Source organism: Trichoderma atroviride, chromosome 2 (genome assembly GCF_020647795.1).
Source record: "Trichoderma atroviride chromosome 2, complete sequence".
Classification (NCBI taxonomy): domain Eukaryota; kingdom Fungi; phylum Ascomycota; class Sordariomycetes; order Hypocreales; family Hypocreaceae; genus Trichoderma; species Trichoderma atroviride.
In genome coordinates this window covers 5045764-5068004 of record NC_089401.1, presented here as the reverse complement: position 1 = coordinate 5068004, position 22241 = coordinate 5045764, and the positions used below count along the sequence as shown (strand labels likewise).

Below are 22241 nucleotides of genomic sequence, written 5' to 3'. Positions count from 1 at the left end.
TCATGCTAGATGCCGTTCTTGGACTGAGGCTAGTGTTGACGTACGCGAGGTGATTCGGCTATTCTGACTAGTTGATTGGTGATGATTGAATAAAACAGTTATTGCGCAACAGCTAAAGGGGCAATGGGGTGGGATACCTATTTCGCGGCTGAGAAAAAAAGAGACGCCAGAGCTGAGATCAATTTACATGCAAGTTTTCGGGATGGCATGCGGGCCACGGGTCAAAGCGAGGCAGCTTGAGCAATCTTGCATCTCCCTTTTCCAGCTAATATGCACCATTGTAGTCGGTGAGCAGCTGCTTATACAAGTATGTGGGAGTTGTTCGCCTTACAGCCTCATGGAAGCAAAGCAACACCCAACACTGAGAGCAGCCATTCACCCGAAGACTGGACGAAATTCACAGAATACAAACTTCCAAAAGAGAATAAAGAACCTAGCCGCCAAATCTCGGCTGAGCGGGAAACCGGGTAGCGGTTACGGTTACGGGTTATGACAAACCACAAACCACCCCACGGCTTGGGGGTTAGCGTTGCTATTGTTATTTCGGCCAAGTCAGGATAGCTTCATTCACCTCGCATTAAGATCTGCCAGAACCAACAACAAAAAGCAACGGAAAAAAAAACTTCCCAAGCCACCACGCCCTCTACATCCACCGCTAATCTACACCCGGGTTTAATTGCCGACGAGAGAGACGGACTAGCTTTTTGAACGAGACAAGGCCAATCCTGCCTTCTCACACCCCCCTTGTCTTGTCTTGTTATTGCTTAATTCGCCTAGAGTTACCACTGCTCTGGGTCCTGTCAAACTGCGCCTTTGTTGATTAAAGACGCCGACGGGTTCAGCGCCAAGCGGTCCCGGGAATCTGGGCCTCTTTGCACAATGGGTTATTGAGCCGTGTCCGTAATGGGTAGGTGTCGGGGTTTCTCTGGAGGATGCGACCATGGCATAATTTACAATGCTAGATGCCTAATATTGGGAGACAACTATGTTACTTGGTATATAACTAGAGTTACGTCAGCTACCCTCCTTCTATACTAATCTGTTTGACTGTGATATTCGGTATAGCATGTAATACTTGGTATAAAAGCATTCACACGAGTTTCATAATAGCTTTTAGTTCGTACACAGTAAATTATACCGACTTGACGACCTCGAGCATCTCTAGACAGAGGTTATGGACAACCCTTGCCAGTTTATTGTTTATAGACGAAGCGCACGCATCAGATCATACACAAGCCACCGCCAGATTGAGAATATTCTCTCTTGTATCAAGCAAACATGTTAACATTCAGATAAAATATAAAGACTAGGCTCACCAACTATTTAATCTAGACGACAAACTCCCTTAAAACTCCCAGTACCCCGCAAAACACATTGGCAGTCACAGTCAGTTTTCCCTTTCCACAATCACGCCAATAGCTCTTTTACCCCTTCAAACCTCGTCGTCGGGTCTATGAGGTAGGACCTCATCACCGCCAGGTTAAACTGCGAAATCTCATCAACAGTCGAAGCAAGTTCCGGGTCCGGGTACGTGGCAAGCTTCCACGCAAGCCCCCAGCGCTGCAAAAACCCAACAATCATTGCCACTTTGATGGAACGAGTCTTTCTTGGGGTCAAGCCGCCCACCGCCCTCGAAAGGGAATCCCAGAATAAGCATTGCAGGTCTTTGTGGTCGAAAAAGTCGGATCGGCCATATTGCAAGCTAAAGTCTCCGGAGATTTCTTCGAGCATGTGGAGGTTGAGCCCAAAGGGCCCAATGGCAAGTCTCGACCAGCTCAGGATGCCGACCAGCTGGCATTCGTGGTCTACGGTAAAACTTTCTTTGGAAAGGTTTGTATGGTATACCACCATGGGTAGGCGCATGACGGCATCCATCTGCTTGATACACGCTTGAATAATGGGATGGAACTCTACTGGTAGGCATAATAGACTCTGTAAATTGTTGATGTGCGTCTGTTTTTCCACGGCGCGATCTTCTGAGCAGAGTTGTCTAGGAGAGTTCCATGCTGCAGCGAAGAAACTGTAACGATTTAGTCGAGAACCATTGAACGATGACTTTTATAGAAAAGAAAAGAAAGAAAGACTACACTTACTGTGCAAAATCTCTCGTCAGATTTCTGCGGCAAGCAGCATTCATCTCCATCGACGAGAGCATGTGTTTATCACGATACAACAAAAATGACGAATAATCAGTCCCGCGCATGCAATCTATTGAATACACCAGCACTGGCGGCTTCTCACCGTCGTCGTCGCCCAGCTGGGCCTCGACCACAACAGCCGGTACGCTGGATCCATAGATTCGCCGTGCCAAGTTGATGGCGTCCGCATCCAGAGGAGACGACTTGAGCCGGAACTGCAGAATGCGATCCTGGTCTTGGCCGACGCAGACCGAGTAGCTGCTGTTGCTTTGCTCTGGGAGGGGCGTGAAGCTGCCTTCGTGGAAGCGGCGGAGCCAGTCGTCGCAGGCCTGGCGAGTGATGCCCGCCGAGACGAAGAAGTTGGGAGTGTCCAACTCGAGAATTTCTAGGGGACCCATGGCTGTTGCAACGCTGGAGGGTATCTAAACTTTTGTTACATGAAAAAAAGACATTCTCGTTGATCGTAGATACTTTACAGCTTTATTTAAGATGCATTGCTATAGCGGTTTGGAAAGATTACTGTTCTCTTCATGGTATAAAGCTTTGAGTTTCATTCTGAAAACCATCATGTTCATTACTCGTTCTCTTTCTATGGAACTTGTCCGCAAAGACAAAGCCTCCTTCATCTGATAGAGTCTGAAATGAGGGTTTTAACGTGTTCTAGGTATGAATGGTCACCACTCTCTGCGAAAGACTTTACCGTAAATGCCCATCATTCTCAATCAAAATCTTCAACACATGCTATAAAAGGAGCACAACTACGCATTATATCAAGAATCGAATCAACCGACGATTATCAAATAATACAATCCATCAAATCAACCATTACCTCAAAGACCATGAACATAAAATAACAAAGACTATACGCACATGCTACACACACGCCCCTTTCCCGCACAGACTCAACGTCATACCTAACAATAAACAACAAACAACCACAAAGCACCTGTGCGCTCTCAGCCTCCATCTCTCGGGGGTCTATTCTATTCCACTGCACTATCCAATATCAAGTCGGTGAGGGTTTTACACCCCCTTCATATCAGTTGGTTAGTAAGCGCATGCGTGTCTCAGTTGAGCTTGACACGCGACACCTCTGCGAAAACCTCACTGGCGTGTGCGCAAATGTTTTTATCTGATCGTGCACGGAGGCTCCTGTACATGTATTCATGCCCAAGTTACTATTCTTGAAGCCGAGCAAACTGCATCTGGTTATACGGCTCTTGTTGGACAGAGAGACATATCCACGCATGACTTACGTGGCTTCCCTTGCAACTGTCTCCTATTCAGCCTTCAGCTCATGTATAATGGAAGCAGTTCTGCGCAAATTCTCCTCAAAAGAGGTCTAGTATCAACGCACAATCCACCTCCACGCTCATTCATATCCCCATTAACACCCACAGCAATAGCCCTGCGGGGCCGTAGCGGTGGACTGCGAAAATGGCATCATGGTGTGTAGTTATACATAAAAGAGAATGATATATTCTCAACGGCAGAACGACAATACTGTCCAACATATTGTTCTTCTTTTTCAGGCCCTTGGCCACACAATCACCCCGTTGCGTCGCTATTCAAAGGCGTGGATATAAAGGGACAATGAATACATTCACAAAGCGTTTCAAAAACATTCACAAAGTTTGCAAGTTTGTCAAGGCAAATGTTTGCCTTCATCGGGCTTCTCTATTGTCAAGTCTCATGTCTAAATAAAAAGTCATGATATCTTTCCGATAACTTCCAGCTTCTCCTGTGTCCAACCCCGACAACTGACTTGCATGTTCAGCAGCTCGGTCAAGAGACTCGGGAAGAAAGATGTTGAACTTCTTCTTGGTTCCCGAAAACGCCGGTACGCAGATCTTTGTTTATACCCATCATTAGCGTAGCTCATAAGTGTGCATTTTGTTTTTTCCCGTTTTGCAGACGTGACCCTGTTGCTGTCTATGCAAATAACCCATAACTTTTGTCTTTGTTGAAAGACGCCCCATTTGTGTCCCCCAAAGACCCTGGTATATGTATGATAATAAAACGAACAAAAGAAAAAGAATTTACGCCAGAAACCACCTCGCCTTCCCGTAAAATGCCATGGGAAAGCCTCCAGGTTTCGTTGAGAACCGTACGCCGCCTAAATGTGTCTGGTGAAATAATCGACGTGTCAAGTACACATCGCTTTGTAGATCATGTAGCAGAGATTGTTGAATACTCTGTATGCAATTGTAACAGCTATTCAACTTAGAACTTGAGCTGCTTGGGCTGCTCCCAGGTGAAAGACTGGTTGGTACCAAAGTGACCGTTCTTGGCAGTCTGGAGGTAGATGGGGCGGGTCAGGTCCAGCTCGCGGACAATGACACCAGGTCGGAGATCGAAGTTGTCACGGATGATCTTGACAAGCTCGTCAGAAGACTTGTCAGAGGTGCCGTAGGTGTCGACGTAGATGGAGAGGGGCTCGGCAACACCAATGGCGTATGAGAGCTGGACAAGGGCACGGCGGGCAAGGCCAGCAGCGACCAGAGACTTGGCGATCCATCGGCCGACGTAGGCGGCAGATCGGTCGACCTTGGAGAAGTCCTTGCCGGAGAAGGCACCACCACCGTGGGCACCCCAGCCACCGTAGGTGTCGACAATGATCTTGCGACCGGTCAGACCGGCGTCACCCTGGGGGCCACCGATGATGAAGAGGCCAGAGGGCTGGATGTGGTAGATGGTCTTGTCATCAAGGTACTTGGCGGGGATGGTGGTCTTGATGATCTTCTCGAGGATCTCCTTGCGGAGCTGCTCGGTGGTGATGTCGGCAGAGTGCTGGGCAGAGACGACGACGGTGTCGACGCGGATGGGGACAACGGCGCCGTTGTCGTGCTTGTACTCGACGGTGACCTGGGTCTTGGTGTCGGGGCGCAGCCAGGGCAGGGAGCCGTCACGGCGGGCAGCAGACATGGCAGCGTTGAGCTTGTGGGCGAGCTGGAGGGTGAGGGGGAAGAGCTCGGGGGTCTCGTCGGTGGCATAGCCGAACATGATGCCCTGGTCACCGGCACCGAGGCTCTCGAGGGCCTGGTCGAGCTTGAGACCCTGGGCAATGTCGGGGGGACTGCTGCTCAATGGCAACGAGCAGGTTGAGCGTCTTGTAGTCGAAGCCCTTGTCGGAGTCATCGTAGCCGATGTCCTTGATGGTGTTTCGGACAATCTTCTGGTAGTCAAGCTTGGCGCCGGTGGTGATTTCACCAAAGACCATGATCATGCCAGTCTTGGTGGCGGTCTCGCAAGCAACCTTGGAGAGGGGGTCCTCCGACAGGCAGGCATCGAGGATGGCATCAGAGACCTGATCGGCGATCTTGTCGGGGTGACCCTCGCCGACAGACTCGGACTGTGAGAGCGAATTAGCAGCTGACGATGCGCCGGTTGGGATTTGGGCGCGCTTACGGTGAACAGGAAGGTTCCTGACTTGGGGACGCCGTTGGTAGCGGACATTGTGGCGGTTGTGTGGATGGAGGGGTGGAGGACAAGAGGATGATGATACAATGAATGGGCGCGAGAGAGAAACGAGGACAGACAATCGCTGGAAAGAAGAATGAATAGAGAGGAAAGGGGAGGGCAAGAGGAAAAAATTGGCGGCGGATGGATTGATTTTTATGGAGGGGCGCCGGTCCAAGAGCGGCCAAATGCACACAGTCTTGGAAGGAGTGAGAGAAAGTGAGAAAGTGACCGATGGCCCCACCGCCTTCAGCAGAGTCATACCTACAGGAGCGAACACGAATACCGCAGGATCTGGATTGGCAAGGGATTGTGCAATAGCGCAAGATGTGTCGCAACTCCCAGCAGACGCATATAAATCAACCAAGTATCTATCAATTACTACGTGCGATGCAGCTACTGTGACTCAGATAAATCAGAAATCGGCCTCGTTTGAGATGAGACCGCTCTTTGAGAGACAATGTCTTCGGTACCCGTCCGGGTGCTAATTGCGCGCGGAGATGGTGTGCCAGTCTCGCAAAACCCTTCCCCCAACCAAAAAAAAAAAAAATCAAAAAATCCGTCTAGCCTCCTCGCGTACCTGAGTTGGTGCTGCTAGTTAAAGAGGAACTTCTGACAACCAGCCGAGCCAATACAAAAGGCCGGTATCGCGCTAGGACTGACTAGCATTTGCGACAGAAATTGCGCCATCCCACATGCTTTTTATCCATCTCGGAGTTGCTACAGTATGTACATGCCTACTTGTATTATCTATCTGTATGACCACAGTGTGTCAAATTGCAGGCCTGCACGCCTATCGTTCCTTGTAAGACTCAACAAAGTGTCCCTTGTCGGATTCAATGATAAAGACCTCACACAAGGGAACACGCACTCGATATCGTCCCGTAACCCCGCCTTTCGCAATCTCATTTTTGTCGCCGAAAAACGCTGGCGCGCAACGTGCCTCCATGTCTGGCCCCCAGCGAGTTCCCAGGGGGGGGAGGTCCACTAAAGAGATAGCTGCTTGTCGATAGCAATAGAGGGGCAGCAGCTTGGGAAAAGCTCCGTCATTAATTTTTTTTTCTTTTGCGGGTACCGAACTTTAGCCAGGCAGTAGATGCATCAAGCGTTTGCTATTACAAAGACTTGAAAACAACAGAAATTCACATATATTCGGGTAAATCAACAGCCGCAATCATGAGCAAGTTTGGCGCCATGATCATGGGCCCTGCAGGCGCAGGAAAGGTGCGTTTCGTGTAATGCAGGCTTACGGCGTGCGTGAGCACAAGTCGAGAGCAAAGAGGTCGCAAGGGCATGGGTGCTGCTGATGCTGATGTTTGCGCCGATGCTTCCCTGGCGCTGGGATATCGGAATTCCTTCCGATATGTTTCCGATGAATGAATCATGCTGCAGTTGGAGCTGAGGATGAATCACAGCGCTCGATATGCTCTATGCGACAGCGCGCGCAACTGCTCTAGCATATGAATACTCACTGACTTTGTTTTTTTCCTCCAGTCCACCTTTTGCGCCGCCCTCATCACCCATCTCAACCTCAACCGCCGCTCAGCCTTTTACATCAACCTCGATCCCGCCGCCGAGTCGTTTGAGCACACGCCCGACCTCGACATCAAGGAGCTCATCTCCCTCAAGGATGCCATGGAAGAGGTGGGCCTGGGCCCCAACGGCGGCCTCATCTACTGCTTCGAGTTCCTCATGGAGAACCTCGACTGGCTGACCGAGGCGCTGGACTCCTTGACGGAAGAATACCTCATCATCATCGACATGCCCGGCCAGATCGAGCTGTACACGCACATTCCCATCTTGCCGACGCTGGTCAAGTTCCTCACGAATTCGGGCTCTCTCGACATTCGACTTGCGGCGGTCTATCTCCTCGAAGCGACTTTTGTTGTGGACAGGGCCAAATTCTTTGCCGGTACCCTCAGTGCCATGAGCGCCATGCTCATGCTCGAGGTCCCCCACATCAACGTCCTGTCCAAGATGGACCTCATCAAAGATCAGGTCAAGAAGAAGGATTTGAAGCGATTCCTGACGCCCGACGTCGCCCTTTTAGAAGATGATCCGCTGGAGCGCAGCAGAAGAATCACCGAAGGCCCTGACGAGGAGGATGACGAATCTGCACCACCCGACGAAAAGGCCCAGGTCATGAAGGGCGCCAGTTTCCGCCGTCTCAACAAGGCCGTGGCCGGCCTCATTGAGAGCTTCAGCATGATCAACTACCTTAAGCTTGATGTCACGGACGAGGATAGTGTGGGAGGCATCCTCAGCCACATTGACGACTGCATCCAGTACCACGAGGCTCAAGACCCCAAAGAGCCCGACGATGAGCAGGAGTACGACGAAGCTGATTAAAGTGAATGAGAAGAAAAGGATTATGATCAAGGAGAAAAAGAAGATGCTTTGATACAGTTTGGTTGGGAGCACATTTGCATAGCGACGGCGTTCATGGTATTCGCATTTAGCTGCTTCTTTGAAAAGTAAAGAAAAGAATCTCAAAAAGAAATCAACAAGATAATAAAAAAACTAGCAATAACAGATAATTCCCCCAATGATGCAGAAGTTAAACAAAAGAAAAGGAAAGAAAAAACACCCTATTATACGCCCTTGATCTGCTCAGACTTTGTTCCCGCCCAGCCCTGATTGCATCGTAATGTCCCATACACCATAATTCCTCATGACTTTGTTGTTTTCTTCCCCCCTTTAGTTATTGTTGTTTGTCCCATCACCTCGCCTGCGCATTAAACGCCCTGCTGCTACTGCTCCTCCGCGCCGCATACTCGTCCCACCGCCCACTCGCCTCCTGGCCTTCATACCGCTTATACTCGTCCAGCCAGACGTCCTTGAGCACGGCCATGTAGCCGACAATCTTGGCCCCCAGCACGGCCGCGTCCCTGGCGCTGACCAGCACGCCGCGGTTCACCACCCACGCCGCCAGCGCCGCAAAGGCCGCCCAGAAGACGGCGCGGAAGGCCAGGCGCGTCCACCACAGGATGATGCGGCGCACCCAGTTGAGCACCACGAGCGTCGCCAGCAGCACCGCCAGCGGCACCAGCATGTCCAGCGCGCCCTGGTGCTCGGCGAGGAGGGCCAGCGCGCGGTCGATGAGCGGTTGGAGCAGCGGCAGGACGAGGCTGGCGCTGCGGCGGGCCTGCGCGAGGGCGGTGCGCTTGACGGCCTGGACGGGCGATTGCGGCGAGAGGATGTGCGTGTCGATGAGGGCGACGACGTCGGCGGGGAGGAGCGAGGCGAGGAGCTGCGTGGCGAGGGTTTCGTCCATGGCGGGCGATGAATGACGATGGTTGTTTGGTGGTGGTGTTTGTATGACTCTGCTTAGAGAGAGCGCTTGGTGTAGATCTGTGGATAGAGCTGCGGGCGACCGGTGGACAGTAACGTGTTTCGTCTCAAGGCGTTTTGATTCTGGTCGGCGATGGAAAAGAATTATAAAGGGGATAAAAAAAAGCGACGGGGCTCAAGCAGCAGTTTTTATCAAATCCTTCCAGCAACGAAAGAAAGAGAAGGCGCACAAAGGCAGGTCGCGTTTCGTTCAAAGCCAATAGGGCGAACAAAAAAAAAATATTAATAAATAAATAAACCACTGAACAAGGATCCGTGATAAGATAGCAAGAAATAAAAGGCCCCTGTTTGGTTTTTGTCCTTGCTCTGATTCTGTCCAGTCCCGTCCGTGTGTTCACGTCTCTGTCGTTTCGTTGGTTCGTCAGAAGTCTGAGTTGTTTTCGAATCGGGAGATGTTCGGCCACTCCTCTTTGTTTTTTTGACTTTTTTTTGTCAAAAAAAAAAAAAAAAAGGATGGATGACTGGCCTTCAACGCCTCTTTTGCGTCTCCTCCTTTGTTCCTTGTTTTTTTTCAGGGACTTTTTTACTTCTCGCACAAGACCCCCGCCCGCCGCGGTGGCGTGAATTTAGCCCGCTTCCCGTGCTAAAAGAGAGCTGGAGCTTTTTAGTTAGCCTTTTGCTCTTGGTTGCAGTGCTGGCATGTGATGCTCCAGCGTCGGCGCTAGCTATTTTGCACTTTCAAGGGTCGTGACCAAATCATATGAACCAATGCATCACTAATTGCAGGCATGTATGCAGCCTCTTTAATGATCAAAAAAACAATAACAAATAATGATAGTTGTATTCACGGGGTTTTCTTTCTTTTTACATTCTAAGCCAAGTCGTTTACAAAGACAAAATACCTTTCCCTCCGCTACCATGTCGTCGTTCCCATTCATCCCAATACGCACACAAGTCCCGCCACCCTTCCCAAGAAATAAAGAAAAGAACGAAGCAGCCAACGTGGAGTGGGCAACTTTGCCGATTAATAGAAATAAAAAATGTAAAAGTAGAAGAAGAGAATTATAAACAAGTAAAAAGAACACGTAGAAGAAAAGGGTATCGAAGGCATAAGCTGTCCGCGCTATAAGCAATCGCCGGAAAAGCATTAAAATCATAGTTTGTCCACTCCCCCCCCTTATCCCATCTCCAAAAGGCGCGCGTCTCGTCAATAGACGCTTCAGAGACGCAAGTCAAGTATTTTGCAATCGTTAATAAAAGAAAAAGAAAAAGAACAAAGGAAAAAAAATAGGTCTGACCCCCTGTTCAAGGGATATCAGCTTCTCCGTTAAGAACGCGGAGAGCCATCTCGATTCTGCGTTTGTACAATTCATGGCCTCCTGGATTGGCTCCGTCAGGCTCGCCCAGCGCCAAAACGCACTTGCCGATGCTTGCAACCAGTTTCTCAACAGTCACCTGGACATCCTTGGACAGGACTTGGAGTGCAGGCGATTGTGAGCCTCGGTCATTGCTGCTGGTTTGGCTGTAAATGCTAGACGTCTCGGTCAAAAGCGAGTCTCTAATCTTCTTCTTCAGCCCTTGGTCAGGAGAGCCGCCAGGCGTCAGAATACCACCGTTGAGCTTGGCCTTGCTGATGAGTGGGAAGCTCCGGTTCGTTCCGATAGACTCAAAAGACGAATGCGACGGTCGGTGCATGGAGTTGACTGAGCTGTTGCTCGTTGGCCGAGGCGTAGTCATCGTGCTGCTCCTTTGATGTGTCCCAAGCGTAGAAGCAGTCTCGTCGCTGCTGCTCACCGAAGAGCCTCTAAACGAATGGGCGTGTCTTCGCCGAGCATCTTCAAACAAGTCAGCCGCCGTGTAGACTCTGAACGCACCCTGGGCCGTTGCGCTACGACTGTCCAGTCCCTCAGTTGCCGTTGCAAACGTGTCCACAGATGCTGTCGTATCCGCACTGCTGCTCCGCCTGTGCGTCATTGCTGGGCGAGTAGTTTCCACCGAGTCTGTCGACTGTGCCGATTGTGCTGACTCTGTCGACTCTGCCGAGCTCACACTTTCTGAGCGCAGTCGCTGGGCCGCCATGGTGCTCATGGCAGAGTGCAAAAAGAAGTGCTCGTAATCAAAGGCGTCTTCGCGGTCTTCGTGAGAGATGGGCTGCTGGAAAGATTCGTGATACAGCGATTCCTCGCCTTCGCTCGCATAGCCGTCGCGAGCAGCCTCGGGGCTCGACTCTACTTCCGTGTACTCGGTAGCCACACTCTCTGCTGGTGACGCGCTTCGGTGGCCATTGATTGCCTGTTGTTGGTCCAACTTCAATGGGCTGGCCAGTGCCCGAATCTTGGGAGTTTCGACTTCCGAGAAAAGCTCATCTGGCTCTGGGGTTTGAGGATATGTGTCAACCACTTTGACTCCCTGCTCCCCTCCCTCTCCCTCCCCACTATCCTCCTCGTGCTCCTGATATGGCTCCTCATACTCTTCTTGATGCTGCTCCTCAATCTGCTCCTCGTGCTGCTCTTGAAACTGCTCTTGCTCCTCTTCCTCCTCCACTTCTTCGATGGGCTCGGCTATGTACTCGGGCTGTTTTCGTGCATGATCGTTATCGCTATTGTTCATGTTTCCGTCAACATACTCTGCCGTCGTCGGTGTATCCTCCCCGCTGCTGTAGAAGCCACGCGGATCCGCAGAGTTCGGGTCCCAGGTAGCATTGGTAAACGGACTAGGCATACGAAGGCTTTGGAGGCTGCGTCGCTTCATGCTGTCTGCACGTGCTTGCTCTTTCAAGGTAGATATCTTTCCCTTTAGGCCTTTGAGCTGGTCTTGTAGGTCGCGCATCTGCGACGCGGAAGCAGAACGAGTCAATCCGAGCTCGGAAAAGGCTCCCGGGGTGGGACTCGCTGAGGTGGTTGTTCGTGATCCATTTCGCTGCCCTCCATCCCCAGTCAGAGCTTCTAGAGTAGCGTCTGATTGATAATAGCTGAAATGCCCGTGAGCGCCTTGAGCCAAAGCGCTGCTCCCCAGGCCGTCCATACTTCTGGACTGAGGCAACGGCCGCCGATAGCCACCAGCAGAACCAAGAGCGCTAGCAGAACGCTGTGTAAAGCCCGGCACCTTTGATATTCCATAAGATCCAGAAATCGCACCATTTTCGTTTACTATTTTTGCTAGATTCGTCGCAGCGGAGGTCACATCTGGCCTGCGGAGCGCTGAAGCGGCCCTTCCCATAGTAGGCGATGGTGTTGAGCCGTCAGATACAGATGAATAGCTCAGGGTTCTTGCTCGGGTAAGGTTGTCTTCCATATGCTGAAAAGAAGCGTGTTAGTCTGGTTCTCAAAAGCCATTTTGTTCTTTGCGCAAGCTTACAGTTAGTCTCATTTTGGCATTGGCGAGAATCATCTCCGCTCGTTTGCTAAGAGCATTCCCATCATCACTCATTCTCCTCACGGCCGCCGGGTCGTAGGCGCGCAAGTGGTGTGAGGCGGCTGTTCCTTCCACGTACTCGGACGCCATGCTCTCCTCGTCGTCGCCCTGGAAGAGGCTGTCTTCGCCCACGCTCGCAGAGTCGTCAAAGTCGATAAAGGCGCCGCCGTCATTGGGGCCGATGGTGCTGGTCGAATCGGTGGACATTCTGCGCTCGCGATCGTTTTGCTGATGGCGCTGCTGCTGCTGCTGCTGGTGTCGCTGCTGGATAAACCGCTTTCCCGCAGTCAGCGATGCTCGAAACGGCCCTTCGTCGCCGGAGCTGTGGTTCGAGCGCTTGGACGCATTGCGCGAGGGAATCGGCCCAACGACGCTCTCGACCTCGGTGACCTCGCCAATGTCTGACAGCATGGTTCCATTGCCGTAGATGATGGGCGTTGTCAGAGGGTCGGGATTGGCGTAGAAGTCTTGCGTGAACTGGAATCCGTCCTCGATGTGGTGTCCGCTATTCCACAGCGACGGGCCCGTCAGCGGCTGGCTGCGATACGTGTCGGGCTCATCGTAGTCGGGCAGGATCATGTCCGGGTTGGTCAGGGTCGGCGATGCGGGTTGAGGATACGGAACGGCCATGCCGCGGGCGTCTTGTCGGCCGTCATAGCGATTCGTGACAATGGATTGCAGCGTCATGGCTGATCGGCCGGCTGCAGCCACGCTCAATGGAAGCGAGTCGTTGTGGTGCTGTTGCGCCTTGGTGTGCTGTATTTCTTGCCCTCAGTCGCTGTCGTCCCTGTATTCGTCCGCGCCTGGAACAAGACAAGTCACGAATACTCTGCTACCCAAGCGTCTACCAAAGAAGCATCCAAAGCGGTGGTAACGAGGAAAAAAAGAAGGAAGCAAAAGAGAAAGAAAACGAGTGTAATCGAGATTCCGGCTTCGCGCGTGGCTGAGCCCCTTGCAGCCTCGCCAAGTCGAAATAAACGAAAAAGGGAGAGATGTTCAAAAACTCGGCGATGCGAGAGTGGACCGGGGCGCGCCCGCGAGACAAGAAAGGAGCGACGTTAAAAGCGGCCGACGGCCACCTCTGGCTGAATCTGAATCTACACTTGCTGCTAGTCGGCCTCTGAAGCGAGCGGAGCTTCGACTTGAGATCGCCTCGGGCAATTAAAAAAAAAAAAGAGGATCCAGAAGAAAGTAAGAAGAAAAGCTAGAAGTGGTGAAAAAAAGAAAAAAAAGAGGTTGTCACGAGAGGAAGAAGGAAATCGCCCGCTTCCCCCCCCCCAAAAACGAGATTTCAGGTACCTAATAGGCCTACAGGATGCAAGCCTGGTGGCCCGGGCCGCGAAACATCGAATGTCCACACCCAAAAGGGCCTCGCATCTAGCTGGATTGGAGGGGTGGCGCTGTGGCGCGCCGGGGCGATTCAGGGCGATTCAGGGCGCGGATCTGAACGGGCTAGAGTTGATTTCTTATGCGTGCGGAGTCTGGCAAATCAATGCGTTTTGTTTGCTGACAAGTTTCTTGTTTCTTGCGTCCTTGTTTCTTGCGTCCTTGTTTCTTGTTTCTGCCTGGTCCGTGTCAGAGATCAATGTCTGTGTGTCTGCTTGTCAAAAGCGGCATTTTCCTTTCAAGCCTTTTTCTGGTCCCGGGCTGGCCGAGTCCTCAACCTCGACACTGCATTGGCCTCGACCTAACAGAATGCAACGATCTGTTGGTGGCACAAGACTCTGTAGTGGTGGCACCAGGGCATCTCCAGTGGTGCAAGCCCATGTGGGCAAATTGGCTGCGCGTGCATGCCGCGTGATGGTGTTTCCACCGTTCAATAATTACCAAATAGGCGGCCCTTCAATGTAGTAGTAGGAGTAGTATCCTCATATCACGGCATACGGGTTCTTGGACGGTGGCTCTCATCTCCATATCCGCATACGCGAAATAGCATGTGCTCCATAGTATTTACCGGCGCAACACAGCTCCACTCCTGCAGTCCCGCCGATGAAGAAGAGTGTGACAGCCGTCTGTTGTTGGTCCTACCTATCTGCTGCATACAAGCACGACACCATTCAGTCCTTCGTATTGTGTTTCTTTTGTTGCCGTTCTTGCGCAGGAATAATAGGCCTAGAAGGAGAAGAGCAGCGCCGTAACTGAAATTAGTCATGTGGAGGGCCGCATAATGCTAATTTTACCCGCCGCTCGTAATCCCAAGACCCGGCAGCCTGGTGAAATCACAACCTGTCGGCCTCCAGTCTCAATACGCGATTTATCCAAGCCGCGCAATGCACCGTATTGCTAAAATAGTAGTCGATAGTGGCTGAGCTGCTGCAGGTCAGCAATAGGAGATCTGCGGCTCACTTGCAGCAGCCATTCTGGCCTCTTTGCGCAGAGTTTCATTTCCTACCTATTTTGGATATGCGTAGCCGCGTCGGTCCTCGGCCCCACTGATTGGGTCTACACCCACCAAATATGCTGCAAGACATCTCCGCCATGTGGATGAGTTGAAATGTAGGCCCATACATGCATGGACAGACACGTTGACTAATCTTTATACTAAGAGCACTAAAATCGATGCCTTCTGTGCATTATACGACTTCATTTACCTTTTGACGTCCTCGTAAGTCGGAGAGCAAGGAATAGGGAACTATTAAAGTGAGAAAAAGTATATAGCGACTGTAATATATTGTATAAAAAGTTCTAAGCTGACCAATTGCCCGAGATATTAAGCTGAGCTAAGTATACTTCTTTACAGAAACAGACTTTAAACACTTAACCTATATTTTTTCGTTTCGCCTAACAGATAAGGACACTGAGTGATAAAAGGATATGACAATTTATGAAGCAGTAGAGGCAGCAGAGATAGTAAAAAACTACCTAGGTAGTGTGCCAATTTGTGACGAGTCCCTCAAATTGGACTTCACCCCTCATCCGTATGGAATGTGTTTATAACCGTTAATACCATAGGCACGTAAGAGCGACGAACCAGTCTCTATTGGGGTTTGCCTCGCAAAAGATGATAGTAGATTGCTGTTATTTTAGTACCTGGTTATGATGCTGAGATGCACCAGCCATCGCTAGTTATTTTGATCAAATTGGCGTCTCAATCTGGACATGTCCATTCTCGAGTTTTGCAAGGGAATATAGTATAACGATAATCCATTCGCGAAATAATGCCTTCTTCTTTAAAACGTTAGCTACGTTATATCAGTGAGAGGGTACCGTCGAAGTGGTCTGGCAGCATATCTCCCTAAGTAGGTAGTCAGACCATCGATTGGGTCATGATCTAAATACAATTATTGCCCTTTTATGCAAACTGTTGTTACAAATCGTAGTTAGGGATCAATAAATGTTTGCGTAATGATCAGTCATGTACTGATAGTTATATGCTTCCCTGTTTTACTCTTATTTGGATGTAACTCAAATCTGTTTCTACAGAGTGTTGAACGATATTCTATGATATTCATTTTCCCGCCTTTTGATATATTTTCCTATACTCGCCCCATTTTCGTTTTGATCATGTATTTCCTGACACTTTGTCCATATGCTATTGTTTTGTTGTTGAAAAAAAAAGAAGAAGAAAAAAGAAAAGTATTTTGCTTGATTCGCTTTGCGTCCGTAATTAGATCTCATCAGCAAAAGCTTCGGTTCGGGCCTGGATGGTGCTCTTATCTTCCTTGGGAGGACGGTTCGCAACCAAACGCTACGAAATGATTAGCTTTTGTTTTACTCCAATTCTTAAAAGTAATGTGAAATATTGCACTTACAACAAGATTTCTCAGCAGAATGGCAATTGTGACCTTTCCAACTGATGGCACATAGATGGAGGCCTTCTCCTTGACGGCGACTCCATCAAAGTTCTTGAAGGAAGAAAAGTTGATGCACACGGCACCCTCTCTGATAAGCTCCGTAGGAATCTTGTATGATTCAACGGGCACACCTCCAATGATAACATCGCTCAGAGGCAGGCACTGCTCCAGACCCCAGCCCTCCTTGTCTTCCACCTGGTGGCGAATTTTCTTGATTCCTTGGCCACGGGTGAACAACTGCACGCCAGTGATATCCACAGAGTAGACTGTGGCACCATCGTTGGCCAACAGGGCTGCAAGAGGGCGGCCGTTGACCTCGGACCGGTTGATGACGGTAATGGTCTTGCCAAACAGACGGTTGCCGTAAGCGAGGATGGGGTTGTAGATCTGGAGGTGCTCGAGAATCTTGACCACGGCCAGCGGCGTGCAGGGCAGGATGGACTTCTTCTTGTTCTCGGGAGGGTCCAGGAAGCGAATGTTGTGGTACATGTTGTGCAGGTAGGTGTGGCGCATTCCCTCAACATCCTTGGTAAGGTCGACGGTCTCCTGGACGTATTTATCCTGGGAAGGGTTCTTGGGGAAGATGGGATAGTATACGAGGATGCCGTCGACCGCGTCCTCCTCGTTGGCCCTCATAATGTCTTCTTCGAGGACATCCTTGTCGACTCTGCGGAGCTCAAAGTTGAAGCCACTAGACGCAGGCTGTTAGAACGCATATCACGTATGATGCGGCACTGCTATTCTCACTTTTCCTCGCACGTCTTTTTAGACCACTCGGCGTATTGGACAGCGGCAGGGTCATCGTTTGCAAGGAATGCCACCAGGGTCGGGGCACTGCTACCGGCCTCCTGGACCTTGGAAAGGGTGTCCTTGACCTCGAGCAGCAGCTTCTTGGCGATGGTCTCGGCGGTGATGACCTTGCAGGTCTTGGGAGCAACTTCAGATGCCATTGTAGTATAGCTGCAGAAAATGGGAAGATAACGTTAGTACAGAGATTGCTACAGCATCCAACTCATGAATTCTCACCTCTGAGTGCAACGACTGTGACTCTTGACTTTCGACCCCACCAAGGTTCGACCCTTTATGACATCAGCGCAATGGCTCCGTGAGATTGGAATTGGCAGCCCTACAAGCAATGTGTGCAAAGGACGGTGTATGAGTTGAGATCTAGACGAGCGAGAAGCAACGCCTAGGTTATGGCACACTCGGAAGAGAGGGATTGACATCTAGCCGTCATTCTGTCTCTCGCACATGAAAGAGAGAAAAAAAATTGAAGCCATTTGAGCTCCGTACCGGAGCGGCAGCGGCGGGTGCCCCTCCAAACCTCTTGACCGGTTCAGGTCTAGCGCTCCAGGGCCTTTAAGAGCTGGAGCTCTGGCGAATGAGCAACTGCAGAGGCGCCATTTCCGGGTGATTGTGTCTGCACATGTAGATACATGGATCTATGCGAGATCTATAAGTATTGGTAGTATACCGATTAAGGCCTGATGCGCGTGATAAGTTTCTGATTTCTAAAGACGCGTTTGCATATCAGTTAGACTAAGTACCTAGCTGAGAACATCAAGCACACTCTCTGTACCCTTTGCCTGAGCACTGTTTCTTACCTACCTACATGTGTGCAGCGATGCATATATGCACGCTGATGAAGATGCGTGTAAAGTTGCGGATATAGGTAGGTAGATACTTTAATCACGCCGCATGTGGTTTCTCTAAACTAGAAAATCGTTCATGCCAAGACAATGCGGCGACAGAATCCCAGGTGCAGGAATGTACTCTATGCGACACAAACAATGGCACAGCATGTCGAAGCATTCCAGTTGCGAAACAAATCCATGTGACAAGGCCGTGTGAGTGTAACATATGAGCTTTTATTGTCAGGATGCAAAAATGTCGGTCTCTTTCAATACTCATGACATCATCTCTTCATATGGTATGGTATGGCGACCACCGGCAATCTGTAGATGAGACGACGAGAGCAGTGCCAAGTTGCATCAATCGCTTGGCACTTACTACACTACATTCGATTTACCCTCTGATCGTCCAGTGATTTAATGGTATCAACTAGCCAAATACAGAAAGGCAGCTTTACTGTAAGCGTGGAGATAGATTGCTGCTGCTACCGTCTCGGTGAATACATGCTAGAGTGAAATACAGCAAAGCACCACAAAGCTGTTGAGCGGGAAAATCACTTGGATACTCAGCCTCACTTCCCAAATCAGCTTCTTAGCACATTTCAGCCATAACACACGTGCTTGTTTGGCGCCGAGCTAACGAATGGTGATAAGATCACCGGCAGAATACATTGAGCACGCAAACTTCTTCACAGTCACGCGATGCGCGTCCAAACGTAGCATTTGCTGTTGGTCAAGTCACTCAGTAATCAAATCTATAATTGTCGGCACGCTGGCCAGACCAATCGCAGCAGTCACCTGTCTTCACGAGGATTAATAATAGAAGCGCTCGTGTAAGAGCAAACTCTAGCTACATATTTAGCCATCCTGGAAATGAGGCACACTTCTAGTCAGCCAATATAACCGCAGCGCCACGCCTCAAAAAAAAAAGGTGGGAAAAAAACAGAAGCACAGCACAATGCTACTCTATTAGCGCTTCCCCCCCTTTTCGCTCATTTTAACAACAATGCGCGTGGCGCAAAGCGCGACAGCGTTTCGTTTCAGCGTTATGCCCTGATGGGCAGGTCAGTACAACGACAAACAGAAAAAAACAAAACTGCCGCACAGGGTCAATGTTTAATTTTTTTTTTTTCCGTCAATGCGGGAAGGGAAACTCACTACTCCTGGCCTTGTTTCGGTCTGACAGGAGGCTCTTCGGAGGTAAGACTGGGTTTCGGTTGCTTTTGTACTAGACAAGACAACACCAAGACCCAGACATCTTAGATCTCGGTCAATAACCCAAGCAACCAAATAAGCTGTTGTCCCTTGCAGTACGCGCCCGCGTCCGTGCAGATTAGTAGTAGTGCCCGTCGATCCGCTTCTTCATGGCTGCGTCATTGTCTTGGATTACGCACCGTCGATCAATTGCCGTCTGAGGTCGTTCATCGCCAAATAACACCCCAGTGTTATCCATGTCTCGTCACTGGGGAAAATAGAGGTCGATCGTCGCTTATATCCATCTTGGGAAATTCGCGATTGGCATTCAAGGACCAATGGCCCTTGTAGACATCAGACAGATATGACACGTATTTTGCAGCTTACTGGTGAGGTGAGATGCAACCTAGGACATGCGATTTCACTTGCGGCTTAAATTGCAGGGCAGCATTGAATAATAAATTGAATAGTAAACTTAGTTGAACCATATACGAAGTAGAGGTCATAAAATCATTATCAATTAATGATAGAACCAATCTATTGACGCGCAGGCGCTAGATATCCTACATCGAAAACAACATGGTTCCCAGAAAAAAACAGATGTCGTGCCCTGCGCTTTCTATCTAGAGAGATTCAAAAACCGAAACCAATCTTCCTCGCCTTTTCCAAGTAAAGTAAAAAAAAAATATGTGCAAATCAACAGTAGAATAGATTAGAGCCGTCAGCTCTTCCAGACGAAATTAGGCGTCGTACCACAGCCCGCCGTAAACCCCCCGATGATGTCCACATCCCAGCATCACCAACCGCTTACAGAGCGAAGTAGGCCACGACCAGAGAGGCAACCAGGGCGAAGGAGCTGCCGCCAACACGGGCACCAGCGTTGGTGGGAGGAGGCAGAGGAGTGCCAGGAGGGTTGGAGGGAGCAGCAGTACCGGAGGGAGCAATAGCCCAGGTGGTGGTGACAGCCTGGCCGGGAGGAACCCAGACAGGGGAGCTGGGAGGAACAGGCAGGCGGGTGGCGCTCTGGAGAGTGGTGGGAGCGGTCAGAGTAGGAGGAGCGACGGTGCCGTTGCAAGGAACGGTGGTGGTGGCGTTGAGAACGACGGTCACGTCGGTGACGGCGGGAGGAGAGTAAGGAGCCGAGGTGACGGCAGGAGGAGAGTAGGGAGCCGAGGTGGACTGGGTGGCCAGAGAGACGGTCTTGACACCAGTGGAGGTGGTGACGGTGGTGGTGTCCTGGGCAGGAGGAGCAGCGCCAGCCTTGACGTGGAAGGGGTTGGAGTACTGGAAGACGCTGGGGTCGCTCTCGTACTTGACGATGAAGCCGTAGAAGGCATCAGCGCCCAGGTCGGCGGGGACGTTCCAGACGAAGGAGCCAGCGCTGTTCTTGATGCCGGCTGGTATCCAAGTTAGTCATTGGGCCATTCCCTTTTCTTGTGCGCATCAACTTACTGGCAATGGTGCTGAGAGGAACCTGGGTGCCCTGGGTGGCACCGCCGATCAGCTCGATGGAGATGGTGCCGGCGGCGTACTTGGCGGGAGCCTCCCACTGGATGGTGAAGGGCTGGCCAGCGGCGATGACCTGGTTGGAGCTGGGGCTGTTGACGGGGTCAAAGTCGGCAGTCTGGGCAAAGGCGGTCGAGGCCAGAGCCAGGAAGGCGGGAACAGACAGAGTGAATCGCATCTTGACGGTTGAAGTGAAGGTTTGTTTTTACTTTGTTGGAAAAGAAGAGAATGAAGAAAAGAAACAGCAAATAGGTAAAGAGTGACTGTTTGTCGTAAAGACAAATGGATGGACTGCAAAGGCTGTGTAAGGAGCGTTGGGTGAGGAGGAAAAGAAGAAGAAGAGGGCATCTGACGAGATGGGGAGCGCAGACTGAGATATATGGGCGAACGGCTGGGCTTGGGTTTCATGAGGAGCTGGGGCCTCTCTGCCTAGAGACAGACCCCTGCAAGCCAGAGGGCTAGTTGCAGTACCTGGCAGCTGGCACATGTCTGGGCTGGTAAGCGCTGGAGGGCCTCGTACTCACTAGCGAGATGTACTTACGCGTGTGTGGACTGGGCTGCCTTAGATTGGAGGCAAATGAGCCAGGATGCGGCATCTCCAGGATTCAATTCGCGAGATACGGAAGTCGCCGTAATGAGTTGGGCGCATTATACACGCATGTTTCTGTTCTTGATGCTTTTGGTGCTCTGGCTTTTGCAATTATCCCGTTGCTATTTACATGTCAACGCAGCTCGAATTGACGCTCACAACAACAATAGCAGCACCAGCAGCACCAGCAGCACCAGCAGCAGCACCAGACTGCTAAAAGGTACATGCGCCTGGAGCAGCCCCTGCGTTCAGGCACAAGTAGCAGTCTGTGCGAGCGTGTAACGTCTCGGCCAGCAGGGATGTTTGTCCGCTAGTCTAGAAGGCTTTCTGTTCCTGCAGGACCTTCGCGCCGCCGTCAGGGGAATGGGAAATTAAACTCGAGAGCCTCTGCCTCTGATTGGTGTAAACCGACAGGGCTGATACCGGCGCTACCACTTTAAGCTGTCTGCCGTCCACAGGAACGTTGAAGCTGGGTCGCTGAAGAGCACGGATGACTCCATAGTAGGCAATTTGTGCGCCAACATTCAAGGGCCTATCTGTGTACGCTGTGATGCGCCACGTTTTTTGTGAGAGTAAATGGGGACAAAAATGAAGAGGGAAAAAAAAAAAAAAAAAAAAGGGAAGAGACAGAAAAGAGGCAAGGAATGCATGCATCGTGGCAGAAAAAGCAAACTCGTGCATGCCGACCGCTTCTAGAACCGCCCGCTGTGCGTGCGTTGGGCCTAAAATATCGCGCATGGACCGGGACAGGATGATGCAAAGCCTCAGCCACAGCTGCGACTCTCGCCCTCAGCCATCTTCAGCTACCGCTCAGCTCGACGATTGTGTCTCAGCCCGCCGATGCACAAAGACGGACCGCGACTAGAAAAATCTTGGCAAACAGGCACCGTGAGCGGCTGAACGGTGCTACCACTACCTCTCTCTCTATAGCAAACAAATAGTAATCCCGTACAGCCAGAACCAGCAATACAGTAGCTTTTCCTGCACTCCTTCGTTTACGACTCCTCAGGCACGGGTCGGTGAAACTCGTATTAGGTAGTAGTCTTTGCGCAACGAACCGCTCTTATTTGTTCTTCCGGTCAATTTTTAAGGGGGGGCTTTGGCCCGTCTCGACATCCAAGCCCAGTTAGAAGCGTCGAAAAAGCTCAGCCCATCTCCACTCTCAGGTTACAACCTGTCAGCCGTTGCATCAGTCAATCACAATTCATTCTATAATAGGAAATCC

At 50.7% G+C, this 22241-nt stretch overlaps 7 protein-coding genes across 7 annotated transcripts; 1 reads left to right on the top strand and 6 right to left on the bottom strand.

The window, feature by feature from the left end:
• Window positions 1-1407: 1407 nt before the first annotated feature.
• On the bottom strand, window positions 1408-2536 carry TrAtP1_004483 (uncharacterized protein; the record flags this gene model as incomplete). Its single annotated transcript, XM_066112321.1, has 2 exons — window positions 1408-2020; window positions 2094-2536. 2 exons carry the CDS (start codon window positions 2534-2536, stop codon window positions 1408-1410), a joined length of 1056 nt encoding a protein of 351 aa, XP_065968404.1.
• Window positions 2537-3784: 1248 nt separating this feature from the next.
• Window positions 3785-5796, bottom strand: TrAtP1_004482 (uncharacterized protein). The gene is made up of 2 exons (XM_014083991.2): window positions 5547-5796; window positions 3785-5490 (listed from the first exon to the last, which is right to left on the bottom strand). The coding sequence occupies exon 2, from the start codon at window positions 5274-5276 to the stop codon at window positions 4362-4364; it is 915 nt and encodes a 304-aa protein (XP_013939466.2). The 5' UTR covers window positions 5277-5490; window positions 5547-5796; the 3' UTR covers window positions 3785-4361.
• Window positions 5797-6773: 977 nt separating this feature from the next.
• TrAtP1_004481 (uncharacterized protein) lies at window positions 6774-7946 on the top strand (the record flags this gene model as incomplete). The annotated part of the gene is made up of 2 exons (XM_014083400.2): window positions 6774-6821; window positions 7092-7946. The coding sequence occupies 2 exons, from the start codon at window positions 6774-6776 to the stop codon at window positions 7944-7946; spliced, it is 903 nt and encodes a 300-aa protein (XP_013938875.1).
• A 370-nt stretch (window positions 7947-8316) lies between these two features.
• Window positions 8317-8871, bottom strand: TrAtP1_004480 (uncharacterized protein; the record flags this gene model as incomplete). The annotated part of the gene is made up of 1 exon (XM_014083463.1): window positions 8317-8871. The coding sequence occupies one exon, from the start codon at window positions 8869-8871 to the stop codon at window positions 8317-8319; it is 555 nt and encodes a 184-aa protein (XP_013938938.1).
• An 854-nt stretch (window positions 8872-9725) lies between these two features.
• Window positions 9726-13518, bottom strand: TrAtP1_004479 (uncharacterized protein). Its single transcript, XM_014083990.2, has 2 exons — window positions 12246-13518; window positions 9726-12185 (listed from the first exon to the last, which is right to left on the bottom strand). The coding sequence occupies exons 1-2, from the start codon at window positions 12987-12989 to the stop codon at window positions 10194-10196; spliced, it is 2736 nt and encodes a 911-aa protein (XP_013939465.1). The 5' UTR covers window positions 12990-13518; the 3' UTR covers window positions 9726-10193.
• A 1950-nt stretch (window positions 13519-15468) lies between these two features.
• Window positions 15469-17335, bottom strand: TrAtP1_004478 (uncharacterized protein). The gene is made up of 5 exons (XM_014083989.2): window positions 17227-17335; window positions 17123-17175; window positions 16844-17056; window positions 16055-16787; window positions 15469-15990 (listed from the first exon to the last, which is right to left on the bottom strand). Exons 1-5 carry the CDS (start codon window positions 17320-17322, stop codon window positions 15910-15912), a joined length of 1176 nt encoding a protein of 391 aa, XP_013939464.2. The 5' UTR covers window positions 17323-17335; the 3' UTR covers window positions 15469-15909.
• A 2025-nt stretch (window positions 17336-19360) lies between these two features.
• Window positions 19361-20745, bottom strand: TrAtP1_004477 (uncharacterized protein). The gene is made up of 2 exons (XM_014083988.2): window positions 20374-20745; window positions 19361-20318 (listed from the first exon to the last, which is right to left on the bottom strand). Exons 1-2 carry the CDS (start codon window positions 20603-20605, stop codon window positions 19729-19731), a joined length of 822 nt encoding a protein of 273 aa, XP_013939463.1. The 5' UTR covers window positions 20606-20745; the 3' UTR covers window positions 19361-19728.
• Window positions 20746-22241: the final 1496 nt, after the last annotated feature.